At 41.2% G+C, this 15,800-nt stretch overlaps 1 protein-coding gene across 1 annotated transcript in view; it reads left to right on the forward strand.

The window, feature by feature from the left end:
- Positions 1-14,115, forward strand: part of LOC127001705 (fibroblast growth factor receptor-like 1) — a 67,151-nt gene extending 53,036 nt beyond the window's left edge. The window contains exons 4-10 of the mRNA XM_050866754.1: positions 396-555; positions 4,576-4,748; positions 7,918-8,080; positions 8,524-8,645; positions 8,907-9,047; positions 11,309-11,411; positions 12,785-14,115. Of these exons, the coding sequence (XP_050722711.1) occupies positions 396-555; positions 4,576-4,748; positions 7,918-8,080; positions 8,524-8,645; positions 8,907-9,047; positions 11,309-11,411; positions 12,785-13,260 (1,338 nt within the window). The 3' untranslated portion in view covers positions 13,261-14,115. The remainder of the gene's footprint in view (positions 1-395; positions 556-4,575; positions 4,749-7,917; positions 8,081-8,523; positions 8,646-8,906; positions 9,048-11,308; positions 11,412-12,784) is intronic.
- The last annotated feature ends 1,685 nt before the right edge of the window (positions 14,116-15,800 follow it).

The raw sequence follows: 15,800 nt of genomic DNA on the forward strand, positions 1-15,800 counted from the left end.
ATCAAGGTGACCTGACCAACGGACACAATGCATTGCTTTAGGGGAACAGAAGCTAAACACACATCACTTGCTTTTAGTCGAACAGAAGCAACAAACACACAACTCCTTCTTCGGTGGACCAAAACAACACATCAATCTATTTTAGGCAGACAAAACTGCAATAAACAAAGAGGAAACAGAAGAAGCCTGCAATGGCGCTGCTCCTGCAAATAGAGTTTTAGTGGGCAAAAGCAATAAACACCACTTATTTTTAGGCGAAGAAAATCAACAACAAACACATCATTTCAATTTAGGTGGACAGAAGCTTGTTTTCAGTTGGGCAGAGGCAACAAACACGTCGCTTCTTATTGAGGACAGACGCAGCAAACACACATCACCTTTTCTTTCTTTTGCAGGGCGAGGACGTGATCCCGGAAGAGGGCTGGGAGCGCATCAGGGTGCAGATGAAGACGCTCAAGATCCGTGAGGTGACGACGGCGGATCAGGGCGTGTACGTTTGCTCGGCGGTCAACGGCTTCGGCAAGGAGATCTTCACCTTCACCCTCGCTGTCACAGGTGCGTCGCGGGGTGGTGTGTTCCTCCGTGCAGCTCCTCATAAAATAGTATCTGCATCTGAACGTTGACCTCTTTCTTTTGGCCGCTCTTTTCTATTTGCTTTTACAGGAGCAGAGCGGAGCGGGCTTTTTCTTTTGTTTTCTTTTAGTTTTTGCCCTTCAGCTGTTTCCTCTGCTGTAGAATAAAAATGATAAAAAATAAGAGATAACGACGCTGCTAACCCTAATTGGCGTAAGTTTTATTGGTTTTCGTATTACTTAATGGTTCGCTGGTTGAGTTCGTTGGTATGGTTGAGTACTGTTCCTTGTCATGTCTCTATATATGCCCAGTTGTTTTGTCTTTCCATCTCAAAGGGTAGAGTTTTGTGCTCGCCTAATCGGTTTTCCTAAAGTTGTCGTGTGATGTGCGTGGTGTGTGTGTGTGTGTGTGTGTGTGTGTGTGTGTGTGTGTGTGTGTGTGTGTGTTATTTGATTGTTTTCTCTCTTTCATCTCTTTGTATACACATCATTGTGCATTGAATCGGACTGTGCATGCGTCTGTCTGTCTGTCTGTCAGTGTCTATCCCTCTCTCTTTCCTTTTTCTCTTTTCCCTCCCCCCACTCTCTCTCTCTCTCTCTCTCTCTCTCTCTCTCTCTCTCTCTCTCTCTCTCACATCATAATGGCGTAAGTCAAAAGCACACCTTCACACACACCTGCCCGCACCTTCCGTTATCAGCTGCCTGTGTTCTCCTCCTTTCTTCTCACCTGCGCCTGTGTTCAGCTGTCCGGTGGTCGATCCAGCTTCCATGTGCAAAGATCTTCGGTTTTGTTTCGGCGTCTCTTTGTAGTCTCGTCTCTTCTTCCTTCGGCCCATTGTTGGCGCCTCCAGCTTTGTTCCTCAACCCATGTATACTACGGCGCCTCACACGTATTGGAGGAGAGAGCCGACCGCCGCCTTCATCTGCTTCTCTTTCCTTCAGCAGCCCTCCTTCAGCCCTCCAGTCCTCCCTTCCTGCCTTCTTTCCGTCGGGCCCAAACACCTCGATATTAGTTTTTTTCTTTCTCGAGCCAGTCTTGGTAGTGACTTTTTTTTCTTTTTACTCCCGTGTGATCTTTTCTGGCTTTGATATTCTTTGCTTTTGTCCCCCATGTTATTGCTTATGGTCTTTTAATTATTTGCTTTCATCTTGCTGTGTTTCGTTTTTTTCTTTCTCTTGCTTTTGTTTTGTTTTTCTTTTTCTATTTTCTTTTTCTTTCTTTTTTTCTCATATGGCTGAATCGTTAACGAGTTCCCACGATGACGTACAGTAACCTCTCGTGTCCTGCCGTTCGTCGTACTCCTCGGATGGTTTCAGCTTTCATGTAATTAGCACACCAGCGATTCAATCCGAAAAAATGAGGATGCAATGCAGACGAGTGTGAGTGGCTAACTAACTAACTGCCACTGTAGATTATATTGATTTTCTGGACTTTCACTTACCATTTCGCCAGTACCTATGATAACCTAGCTGCCCACATGGACCATTGCATATAAACAAAACCGCAGATAAGTTAAAGTAAAAAAAAGCATCCTGTAGATCTTGACCAGTCTTGCCATTTCATCCGCGGGTCGTAACTCATTCACCTCAGCTGTCCAACTCGACGGCACATCACTCGCTGAACTCTACGCTTGGGTCACGCCGGGTTTCACTAGTGGCAAAACCACTGGAGATTTAGGTCGGTATTGTCAAACGCTTCCAACCCTCACATCATCTATTTCTAAAGGCTAAAAAGGAGATCAATCGCGTTCTAATGAGTGTTTCTTTATATTCATGGTACAGAAGAAGGGTCAAACTACCACCAGGGTCATAAAACTACCCCTGGAAAGGCCAACAACTCCTAGGAAAGCCCTGTCAAATATGTGTGCTTGGGAGCCGAAATGTTTAATAGTACGACCCTCATAGCACAACCACACGAAGAAAACACGAGAGGTCAGCAGCAAACCTCGAATATTTCCAGCAGTGCACATTCACAAAAACTTTAGACAAAAAAAAAAAACTGACATAAAACACGACTTAGACTTTTAAACATGACCGCGCGCATTTATAATGTATGACCCCAACGCTACCTTACACGAAGAAAACTTGAGAGGGATAACTACCAAACATCTCTTCTTTCTCAGCAGTGCAAAAATACAGAAAAAGTGGAAAACGAAAAAAAAATGCGAAAAAGCTGTTGTAAAATTTCAAAGAAGGCAAGTCCCTCGTTTTCTCTTGCAGCTTTTCAGTCACTCGTCTTATTCTTTTTTACTGCGAAGTTAGAGAATCATCAACATTTCTCACAAGATATCACATGTATATTCAATTTAAAGTTGCCCGTAGCACTGTATACACACACGTTCACATGCACGGAGGACAATCAGCATGAATATTCAAACCTGCAATAAGAATCTGTCCCTCTAAACAGAAAACCTCATTGTAAAAGTGCTTGAAGAAACCTAATACTTTTCCTCTCAAAACCAGGACAAACTTTTGGGCAATATTGTGTGCACTGGGGAAGAGGAATGACCCGCGTGGGATATTTAGGATATTTACCGCAGTTTGCCAGGAAATCCCGGAGAAGCAGAGCCAATACGGAAGATAAACAAGGAGAGGAAACAAGAATTACAACTTCAGGAGACGGGGGAAGAGAAAAATATCCGCACGAAAAGAATACAGAAGTAGGAAAACAACACAGCCATAAACCAAACCCAGAATATAAAGAAGAGAGAGAGAAAACGGTGAGAGGGAGGGAACAGGGAACGCAATATGTGCCCCGCTCTCCCTCATTTACATAATTCATTAACTCCAGTAGCCTCCTCGCGACGTTGCCCCGATATTAAGAAAACAGATTGCCGGGGAGAGAGAGAGAGAGAGAGAGAGAGAGAGAGAGAGAGAAATGGGTGAGTGCATAAAGCTGCGAGAAAAATCGTGCATCTCGTCAAGACATAAAGTAGACAGCCAACCCTCGTTCATCCTCTTAATCTCTCTCTCTCTCTCTCTCTCTCTCTCTCTAAATAGTTTTCCCCTAGTTTCGTATCCACTGATCTAGTATTTCTTTTCTTCTTCTTCTTCTTCCACACTGAAACTTCCCGCATCTTGTTTCATCCTCTTCTCTCCTAAAACCATTTATGTTCTTTACCTACTGTGCGCTTTCTAAATCTTCCCCCTCAATTAATTTTGCACACCACACTCCCCTGTACCTCACCACGTCTCTTTGTTAAATCCAACCTCTTCTCACACACTTAAACTTGCCCGTCATTTCGATTCACCCTCTTCTCTCCTAACCCCTTAAATGCGGATTTCCTTCAAGAAAACATCACCAAACTACAGAAATGGAACAAAAAGTGGTTGCTACAATTCAGTGAAGAAAATGTAGTCATGTACCTTGGGAGGGGATATCCAGCATACCAATACAACATGGGAAACACTCTACTATCCACCACAGAGAGGCAGAGAAAGACCTGGGACTACTATGTATTAGGCTACCCGTGAAAGCCAAATCCATGCCAATCGCAGCGGACGGGCTAAAATCATTTCCTTTCCCTGTGTTCGCTCCTTCACGTCTTCACCTCACCCCATATCTCTTATCTATCTACTCTGGTTTCTTTGATTTCTGGGTTGCCACTCTGTTATTCTAGTTGTCAATGTGTTTTCAGTTGTGTGCATGATATAACCTGCCAAAGTCCACTTCTTAACATTGATCGTAATTGGAACATCTACACCATTTGTCTCTTCCCTAACCCACGACCTTTTTTTGTTGCATCTTATTGTCAATGTGTGTTACTTTCCCGATGTATATATTGCTAATGTATGGGTTACTTTCCAGATGTATTGTCAATGTCTGTGTAACTTTCCCGATATGTTGCCAATGTCCGTGTTACTTTTCTAATGTATTGCCAATGTCTGTGTTACTTTTCCGATGTATTGCCGATATCTGTAACTTTCCTAATGTATCGTCAATGTCTGTGTCACTTTCCCGCCTCACCCACTGCCAAACTTCATTCATCTCCTCTTCCTGCAGATCCCCTCTCCGGCTCCTCCACGGTGACGGGCTCCCTCCCCGGCGGCCTGCCCCCGGAGTTCACGCAGCTCCTCCCGCCGGGCGCTGGCAAGATCGACAAGCCGGTGGGCCACAACGTGAAGCTCAAGTGTCAGGTGACCGGCGTGCCCGAGCCCTCCATCACCTGGTTCAAGGTACGTCCAGAGAGATGGATCTATAGACGGAAAGGTAGATAGATAGATAGTTAGAGGTTAGATAGATAGGCAGATAGATAAATAGATAGACAGATACATAGATAGATAGATAGATAGACAGAGGTAGATAGATGGATAAATGAATAGATAGATAGAAAGAGAGTGGGGACCGCGGTACATAATAAGGAATGATAAAGAAATAGAGGTTTGAAAGTTGTGTATGCTATTGCCGCTTGAAAACTATAAATGTCAGTGACCTTTGAATGGGTGATACTTTGCGTGACTGCGTCTTTAATTACGTTCACTAAGAGCAGGAGAGAGAGAAGCAATGTAATGTAATGATAGTTTGAATAGTTAAAAAAAGAAAGCCATACAAACAAACCGTTATGAAAGAATGATCAAATATAGTGCGTGGGGGTAGGGGGGGGGGTTAAAAATGAAAGAGAAGTTGTTAAGGTAAGTGTCAGAGCCACTGGTACTGCAACACACACGTTGGGTCGTTGGTAGGTAATTACTATCAAATGTTTAGGTGGCTGTTTGGCGGACCCTTGGCGCTGCTGCTGACCGGCTATTAAACAGAGGTAGTAAAGGGGTAGGGAGGGGGTACGGATGGTTGTCGTTTGCATTTTATTTTATTTATGCTGAACCTACACACACAACTACTGCTACTACTACTACTACTACTACTGCTACTACTACTACTGTTAACGATAATAATGATAATAGCAGCAGAAAAAGAAGAAGAATCGTAACACTCAACCCAGCAGTAATAACAACACCTATAATGAGCCTACTAAAACAACAACAACAACAACAACAACAAAATCCGCCCCCGTAGAATAATCGTTACACACTCTTCCCCAGCGTTAGAAGCTCTGCCTAACACACTGCTGGCATTCCTTTATTCCTTTTAAGGCCACGCAAGCTACAAATGCGTTACATCCTCCTGCTGAACATAGTAAAAGAGAGAGAGAGAGAGAGAGAGAGAGAGAGAGAGAGAGAGAGAGAGAGAGAGAGAGAGAGAGAGAGAGAGAGAGAGAGAGAGAGAGAGAGAGAGAGAGAGACTGAGAGAGAGAGAGAGAGAGAGAGAGAGAGAGAGAGAGAGAGATAGAGAGAGAGAGAGAGAGAGAGAGAGAGAGAGAGAGAGAGAGAGAGAGAGAGAGAGAGAGAGAGAGAGAGAGAGAGAGAGAGAGAGAGAGAGAGAGAGACGAGTAGCAGTAGTAATATCGCCAGCAAAAGCCGCGGCTATTCGGTCCAGTATGAATACAAATGGTTGGATTAAGGAAGAAATATACCCCTCGCTCTTATTGCTGCCCCTCCCATCTCTAGAGGCGGGGACCTGCTGGCTGCTGGCTCATCCTCTCCCTCGTCGCCCCCTATCCACTCCTCTCCTTTCCTCTCCTCTCCTCTCCTCTCCTTCTTTTCGGTCCCTTCTCATATCATATCTTTACCGTTTCTTCCTTTCAGTCACTTTCCCCTTTCTGTATTTCACTCTTTCTTAATTTCTTCCTGCCTGCATTGTTTTATTTATTTATTTGTCTTCTGTTCTTCCTTCCTTTCTTCCCTACTCACCTTTCTCTCATTCGTTTACTGTCATTCTCTCCTTCCTTCGTTTATATTCTTCGTGTCTTTTCCTCTGCAACCCTTTTCTACCTTCCTTCATCCTTTCTGTCAATCTTTTTCCCTCTACTGTCATCGTCCTTATCTTCGTTCCCTCATTTTTCCCTCCTATTTTTCATCCATTTCCCTTTTCTCAGCATTAATCCCCTTCTTACCCGTTTTCCTTCTTTCATATTCCTTTCCATCTTCCTTTCTTCCTTCCTTCAATCCTGTCCTTTCTCTTCCACTTCTTTGCTCTGCTCTCCTTTCCTCTTTTTCCTTCCATTCCCTTCTCTTAAGTACTCCTATTGCTCCTTCCTTCCTTCCTTCTTTCCTACTTACCTTCCTTTCATCCTTCTTAGCAGCACCTCTCATCTCTTCCTTCCACGGCACTTGCACACTTTTTTCCTGTATCTTATCTCCTTCCTCCACCAAAATTTCTTCTCTTCCTTCACCCTTTTCTCAATTATTATTCTTTTTTCCTGTATCTCATCTCCTTCCTCTACCAAAATTTCTGGTCTAACTCTTCTCTTCCTTCACCCTTTTCTCAATTATTCTTTCCTTTCCTCCTTACCTCCCTCCCATCTGGTCAAGTCCTCACATTTCTCCTCAAGTTTCTGCTGGCTTCTCTTTTTTTTTTTTCTTCCGCCCTCTTTTCCTTTCCCCTCCTTCTTCCTTGCGTCTTTACTTCCTCCTCTTTTTCTCCTGCCCCATAATTTTTTCTCATCCTCCTCCCTCCCTTCCCCCACACCTCCATTCCTTATTCCTTCTCCCCTCTCCTCACCTCGGTCGTTTCTCTTCTCTCTCATCCCTTCCTGTCCTATTCACTTCCTCTCCTCACCGCCAGATGTCATGTGTTATTTATTTCTTACTAAGCTAAATGAATAGTAAGAAATTATTGCTGGAATGTACAGAATGTGTGTATGTGTGTGTGGGGGGGGGAGGGGGGGTGATGACATTGAATAAATTGAACTTGTGAGACAAAGTGAAAGAAAAAATAAATGTATGGAGGTAGAGTCTGGAAATATATCGCTCCCTACAGTTTCTGCTCAAAGCCACCACACAATAGGTAGAAGCTCTCCATAAAAGGTAGAATCTTGAATAATGTAATGACCCTTTCCTTGCCACTTCATTGAACAGTCATTATGATGGCCTGAGGGTTAGCTGAACTTGCCACCCTCCCTTCCACTCCATTTACTTCCCTTCTCATTTGCACCACCATTTCAAACACAGTTGTAATGGGTTTGCTGCTCCAGAGTGTGTATTCATTATTTTGTTATGTGGTGAAAGTCAGACCATCACTTCACACTCACCACTACACTACACCCATTCCAGCAACCATACAGAGAAAGCTGGACAGCAAACTTACTTTTTGAGCAACTAATAAACAAATAGGAAGTTAAAAATATTGTGTATTACGAGTTTTGGGAAAGATAAGAGAAACTCTGAACAATTATCACACATGAATAGCCAGACAAGGAAGACAACACGAAGGGGAGGCCACTTCAAAGGTCATCTTCCGGACAGTCATCTGAATGAAACTCAACTTACTCCCTTGCCTTCACCACAGGATGGGCTGGAGCTACACGAGGGTTCTCTGGGGTTGGAGTCCCGCCTCACCCGCCACTACCTGCACCTGATAAACCTGACGCCACAGGACGCCGGCACTTACACCTGTGCTGCTGCCAACCCCCTTGGAGCCGCAGCTGCCAACTGGACGCTCAGAGTCATCGGTGAGTGACTTTGCTCTCCAAGTGTAGTCATGTTACACGAACAAAAGACAACTGTATTTACTGTGGATTTTTATTCTTTATGGTTCCACAATATCGCTGGTCCTGCAAAGAGAGAGATTCAGGAAGATGTTCAGTAATTGCTGAGAGAGAGCTCTGGGAATATCCTCAAGGTGATATAGACATGTACAAAATAGAGAAACGAGAGATAATTGTATAAAGGCCATATTATGTAATGTTGTGCATTTAATAACTACGTACATCACTTTGTTTGTTTGTTTGTTTGTTTTTTCATAGTAAAGGGAGTAGCTTAAGGGCAAAAAAAAAATAATGAGAAATAAAAAAAGTCTGTTCACTGCCTCTATAACAAAGAGTTTAGAAGAGTGGCCAAAATAGTGGTCAATTTCAGGAGAACTTATACTGATAAATCATATTCTAATCCACAGACCAAGCCCATCCAACCGAGCCAGAGTTCAACCCCATAGAGCCCGCCAACACAACAGTAGCAGTAGGAAGGTCGGCCACGCTGCAGTGTAGTGGAAACTCTGAGGTGGCTCCACATATTAAGGTGAGCAGACGATGCATTTTTGTGAGCCAAGCTGGTAAAGTTTTTATGAGTAATTTGTTGACACGATTCCCTTCTGCACATCTCATGTCTCACAATTTTTTATATTTGTGTTCAGTTATGGTTGACCTCTATCAGATTACTTTTATAAAGAGGATTGGGATACTTCTCAAAGCTCCTCTAATATTCCTGAGACATATACATGTATACTTAAGACATGTACATGTAAATAAATCATGACTATAACAAGGTGTACTATTGCAGTGGCTGCGACGCCTTGAGGACGGTTCTCGGGAAGCTGAACACATCCCAGACAATGAGACCCTGAACTGGAAGGGCCACCGCTACGTCGTGCTGCAGCCCACGCAGGTGCTCACCCCTGGGGATGGATCCTTCTACACAAAGGTTTGATGCTGGGCTGATCTGATTATCTATTGAAATCAATTATTCCTTGTATGGAGTAGGCATCTCTTGTTGTGTTGAAATCCTTCCTTATGAGGCACTATATTAAACCATTCTTATAATTCCTTTTGTACAGTTCAAAATTGCATATTATATAAGAATGCTCCATGTGAAATAAAGTATATAGGTAAATAAAAACATATGTATCGGTAAACAAAAGTAATATGTATGACTGCATCACAAACAATTGTTTGAAAAATCTACCACCGGTATCGGTAGTCTGCGAGCCCATAGCCCAATCGGTATCGGTAGATCGGTAGATTTTTAACCTAACCCCACATAACATCACTATCCATGAATATATCTTATGGATTTTTTAAATGTGACTATAGTATTGGCACTCACAGCATGACTGCCAAGCCTGTTCTACTTATCTGCTATTCTGTTGGTACACCATTTCTTGCCTATGTCCTTGTTGAATCTGAATTTATCCAATTTAAACCCATTACTATAGAGGAAACATAGTTTAAACTGGATAGATTCAGATTCAACAAGGACACAGTGAAGAGTTGTGATGATTTGGCCAGTTTAAAAAATAATTTTAGAAAATGTTGAAGCATTAGTGTTATTTTGTTGATATCAAAATGTTCCTTCATCAATTAGCTCTAAGTTAACATCACACTTGTAGCTCTCAGTTCTCAGTTCTCAGCAGTAGATGATGAAACACAAGTTTCTAAATTATCAGAACCATCCTTACCTTGTTGGTGGTTCAGCCAAAGGTGGGATGGTATGAACACTCATGTTACTCAGCATAATCTTGATATAACTTAATTTCAGTTAGCTAATAAACAAGAAAATATCAGTTATTAAACATTTATGTAAGTAAATAAATATCCTCTTAATATTTATGGGAAAGAAATATAAAAAGAAGAATTATTAGAAATATCTCAAGAATTATGAAATAATGGCTTCCTTCTTTGCTCACAAGCATAACATCTGTATATATCTTTTTTTATAATTGTTGCAACACCTGTCGTGTTAAACTGATATAAAGTGAATAAAAATCATGAAAAACTCACCTGTCCGAATCATCACGACTAAAAAATAAAAGGTTGGTCACACTCCACGTCCAGCACGAGAGCTATAGTCAGTCCAAATTAGCTTGGCCAATTTGCACCGAGAAGCCCCTCCCCCATTCTGGCTAAGCTCCGCCCCCCTTTCACCTGATTGGCTGTTGATGACAACATAGATTGTATTAAAGACACGTACCAAATATATATGATTGAGATAATCTAGCTTCTTTCATGATTAAAAAATATTCGAAACTTAATTGAATAACGACACTCAACTTAAACAATCAATGACATCACCTAAGAAACAAAGTACAATCATAATACTGCAAGTTTTCAAGGGAGAACGGGCCCTGCAAAACGAGCACTGAAGGCGATGATAGTAGGCTATCTATAAAGTAATGCACACTTTCCGTCATTATTTCCTACATAGCTCATTCACATATGCATACCAAATATAATCACATAAAAAAATATATTCTACAGTAGCTTCATACAAGTAGGAATCATTGTATTGAGGAATAAGTTTCGTATCTGTGGCTGTTGGGCTGAGCGTGCATCGTAGCCTACCCGTCCTTATTCCTCAATACAATGATTCCTACTTATATTCAGTTATTATATAGTATATTTTTTTATGTGATTATATTTGGTATGCCTATGTGAATAAGCTATGTAGGAAATAATGACGGAAAGTGTGCATTACTTTATAGATAGCCTACTATCATCGCCTTCAGTGCTCGTTTTGCAAGGCCCGTTCTCCCTTGAAAACTTGCAGTATTATGATTGTACTTTGTTTCTTAAGTGATGTCATTGATTGTTTAAGTAGAGCGTCGTTATTCAACTAAGTTTCGAATATTTTTTAATCATGAAAGAAGCTAGATTATCTCAATCATATATATTTGGTACGTGTCTTTGATACAATCTATGATGTCATCAACAGCCAATCAGGTGAAAGGGGGGCGGAGCTTAGCCAGAATGGGGGAGGGGCTTCTCGGTGCAAATTGGCCAAGCTAATTTGGACCGACTATAGTTGGTTAGCAGGATCTGAATCCAGGTCTTATTGATCAAGGTTTTAATCAGGGCAAATGAACATTGATTGCCAAATTAAATTTATTTCTACAAGAGTATAGTGACAATGTTAATTTTGTATTCTCATAATGCTTCAGATAGATTAAACCTTGATTTTGTCCACAGTTGGTGATACCTCGTGTGACACGGCAAGACGTTGGCGTCTACGTCTGCACGGCCACAAATAACTATGGGCTGGCCTACAGGCAGGCCCACCTTTCTGTCTACGGTATGTGTATTTGTGATAAGCATCTCTAGAGCAATAGGTGCTCACTGCAAAAATGCATTTATACAAAACTTCCCTGTAAAATATGTTGAGTAATTTGTAATACATCTGTGTTTGCTTACAATTTATGTGAAAAATGAGAAACACCACTGAATAAGTCATTCATCACAATATACGTATTAGGCCAAGAATATATCACATCTTCAGCATGTCAGCTCTAACTTGAACACTTCTTTTTCAACATATTGGAACAAGAAGAGCTGGGTCATATCTGATGGAAATGTTACAGTTAAATGTTTTCCTTCCTTTTTCCAAAATTTAATATCGCTTAGAGACGGTGCTTATCCTGTTCTAGAAGCTTAAAAAGTAATTGAAGAAAACATGTTCATGCTGTGGATCTGTTCAGTCTGTTTTCAGATCTGTTGAGATCTGTTCAGTTTGTCTTTCTAAATGAACAACCTTTACACTGAAGTACATAACAAATTTGGTGATAAATTATTATCTACATATTTCATTGCATGTTTCCTAGAGCCCCTTGAAAGACCTCAGCAACTGAGTCGCCCCTTTACCTATGCACTGTTCTGGTGCACTCCAGCCTCTCATTCTTCCCTAGTCACTCTCTCTAATATATTCTAAAATTCTCCCCTCCCATTTTCCAGGGCTCAGCCAATTGCTCCCACCACATCTACCTTGCTCCCTTACACCTTCTCTGTCATCTCACCTTCCCTCATTCTCCTCAGGTGACCAGACCTTATCAGCATGAAATGTATCGCCACCTTAATCACTTGACAGTTCACTCATTAACCTTTACAAGCCAAGCCAAATCTATACACACTCTCTTTAGTTTCACAATGCATTTTTTTTATATTTCACAAGCACATATTTGGTAACTCTTACATCACTGCTTGATTACTAAATCTTTATCATTTGTATTTCTTTTTTTATCCATGTCTCACATGCATTTATATCTTAGCACAGTTGTTTCATTGTACAATCCCTAATTTGACTCCTTGCTCATTGTGTCTTCATTATATATTATACACCCAGAAGCAGTATATCAATCAATTAGATGATTGGGACTATAGATCCTATGGGTACCAAGCAAAAGTTTAGGGATGAATGCTGAGAGACTTTCTTGCATAAGTTTAGATGCTGTGGTCTGGACGTATGTAGAATCTGTGTCTTGCAACTGTTCTGCAGCAGTTGCCTGACATTTTTGGATTTGTCCTAGAACATGCAGTAGAAGATGCAGTGTTGAGCGACAAAGTATTCTGGTCTTTATGAAGCTTTAGATACATCATGTTAGGCACAAGTTTTGTTGTCAATTAAATGTTCTATAGTTTACTTATAATAATACATTGCATTCTTTACTGCAGATGAGTCTTCAGGTAGCAATACACTGCTGCTGGTGGTTGGCCTGGCCTGTGTGGCTGCTTTAGTCATAGTGATTATCATCATTGCGATGGTACGCAGAGTTCAGAACACCAAGCCACCACCTCCACCAAGTTCCAATGAGAGTGCCCTGCTACCCCCACCACCAATGAGTCAAGCTAAGGTTCAGCCACCACCATCCCACCACCCACGCTATGTCCCTGGGATTCATAACAACCAGCAGCAAACACCACATGGCCACTCAGTGGGTCCAGAGGGACCATTGCTACAATATGCTGGTGGCATGGTGCACCTTCCCCCACAGTCCTCTATGACAGGGAGTGGTCAAGGAGCTCAGCCTATCATTGTGTATCAAGATCCGGCCACAGCAGCCTCTGTATATATTGCACAGCGGCCACCGACACAAGCGACCTCAACAAACAGACCCGAGTATCAGTACCAGCACCTGGACGTTATATGATCACGGGGAAAGGTAGTGTAGTGTGGACAGTGTCTGCTGTGATTGTGATGGACACCATTGACCAGTTGAACTCTGTGTACTAATTCAGTGTCGTGTTCTCAGTGTTTCTGAAGTGGAACACAAAAAAGTTTATATGTTTTGAAAATAACATATATGTATTACTGTATTATATAAATTCTAGTGTTAGGTATTGACTTTCTCAGCAAGAATCTGTGATAAAAATGAAAATTACAAACAAGAATTTTTGTTTTCACCGTCAGTCCATAAAACAGTGCATTATGCCACAAATGTGAAAATGCTTCGAAAATATGCTGTACAGTGTAAGCAGACAAGAACTCTAGTCGACCATAATCTATTAAGTTAGTGTACCGTACTTCAGTATAATTTTTGCATGGTCTATCCACACCTAGTTCATACATTTAATTTTTCAGAGGATAGCTTGGTATGAATTCAGTTCTTTCTCATATATTATAAACTGCAGTGTCAAGAATATTACCAGCAAGATCATAAATATTTTTACATGTAGTTTATAGTGACTAATTAAGGACAACAGTGAGGCAAAGTAAGATTACAAAATACTTCATAGTTCATTAGATTATCTTTATTGAAGCAAATGAAGTCTAGTCATACACTATTGTCAATGGTTTTGAAATCTCTACACTTGTGTACAGTAAACTATAGTCATACAATTTATATGTATTTACTCATTCCATGTTTGAAAGTACCCTTTATTTTTCTTATGCAAAGAATTAGGTTTCTTTCTAAACATATTAAAGAATGAATTATCAATTATGTGTCTTATGTGTGTGCCAAAGGTATCAGAAACATTTATTTCATAATAATTTTTATAACTTTGGTGAATCGTATTCCAAGACCGAGATGTCACTAATGAGTGTACAGTATGTAAATATGCTTTCGCAAAAACTAATTTTGGGCTGAAGAAATGCACTGATGGGGTTTAACTGCTCAGATCTGTATCATTGTTTATAATGAGGTATATTCCAGTGCTGCCAACTAGCGGGTATAGGGTCCCAGGGCCCACAAAGCTTGAGCTATTCTTTCAATTATTGTGAATTACCTGTGTTTATCTGGGTCTTGTAACAATTACACTTCAATACAATAAGTGACACTATTGTTAATAAAAATGTAGCTGATCATTCTCGTTGATTTAATTCTTGGTAAACGAGAAAAATATACATGCCGTCCGGCAGCCTCTCCTCATCCAAAATCGTTCTTCCATGAAAGCCCTTTGAAATCAAGCAGAAATGAGATTTAAAAAAATATTATTTACATTACATTATATGCTGAGCACCTGCTTTGGGTGCATCAGTGTCGCCTTCGGCGAAATTCATCAAAAACATTAGGGCGTCAGGCATCTCGACAACCCTCTTCTTCACAACAATAGAAACCCATGTGTTTGTGGCTCAGTGAGGTCACTGGCTTTCACTCCCAGCATATTATACTCCACCCTCAGCTGACTGCTGGTTGTTGTGTGAGATGAACCAAGACCTTGGTTGGATGCCTGCTGCTACCAGGAGTGTGGGCAGGTTAAAGGTGATGGTGTTTAAAGCCAGGAGTTGTGGGTGGAGGTTAACACTTTTGGACGGAAGACAATGTTGCACACGGACAGAAAACAGAGGAGGCTTGCTTTCTGCCGAGATGCCTGGCGCCCAAATGTTTTTGATAAGTTTCGCCGAAGGCGACACTAATGCACCCAAAGCAGGTACTCAGCATGTAAATGATAAATTTTTAACAGCTCATTTCTGCTTGATTTTGCAGGGTTTTCATGTAAGAGCGATTTTGGATGGGGAGAGGCTGCCGGACAGCATTTATATTTTCTCTCGTTTACCAATAAATAAAACAACAAGAATGATCAGCTACATTTTTATTAACAATAGTGTCAAGTTCCAGAGAATCACAGGTAATTTACGATAATTGAATAATTGAAAGAATAGGTCAAGCTTTGTGGGCCCTGTGATCCTATCGCTGGTGACACCTGCTAAGAATGAATATACCTCATTCATAGTGTATGAACAGTCTCGCATGTGAAGCAACAAACGTGACAGCATCATTCTTAAATACACAACAGGGCTCTGATAAGTATTTTCTTATTGCTCAAAGCTAATTAAAATTAATCAAGACAGGTACACAAAAAATACACAGTGACTAGATGTGGCTCCTTCAACATGGGCAACCCCTTCCTTGGAGCCACTACAGATAGAAGTGCTAATTATGTTGTAGAGCAGATGATATATAAAGAAAATGCCCATGTAGTGACCTGCCTGATGCAGAAAGCCTCCCAGACCCTTTGGCCAACTGGTAAGGAGTGGCTTTCCCATCTAGCTGGTTGTGGGCTTGATCCCTGGTGCCAGTAAAACCCTTTCAGGGTCTGGTTTAATTTCATGTGTGCTTCATGACATGCAGAGGTTGTGTGGAGGTGTAGATAAGTGGAATTACATGGCATTACACCCATACACTAATATATACCAAACAGGTAAAGAATTGGCTCTTATTCCAGGATATGTTATCTTGAGAGAAAA

The sequence above is a fragment of the Eriocheir sinensis genome, chromosome 21, assembly GCF_024679095.1.
Source record: "Eriocheir sinensis breed Jianghai 21 chromosome 21, ASM2467909v1, whole genome shotgun sequence".
NCBI classification, from domain to species: domain Eukaryota; kingdom Metazoa; phylum Arthropoda; class Malacostraca; order Decapoda; family Varunidae; genus Eriocheir; species Eriocheir sinensis.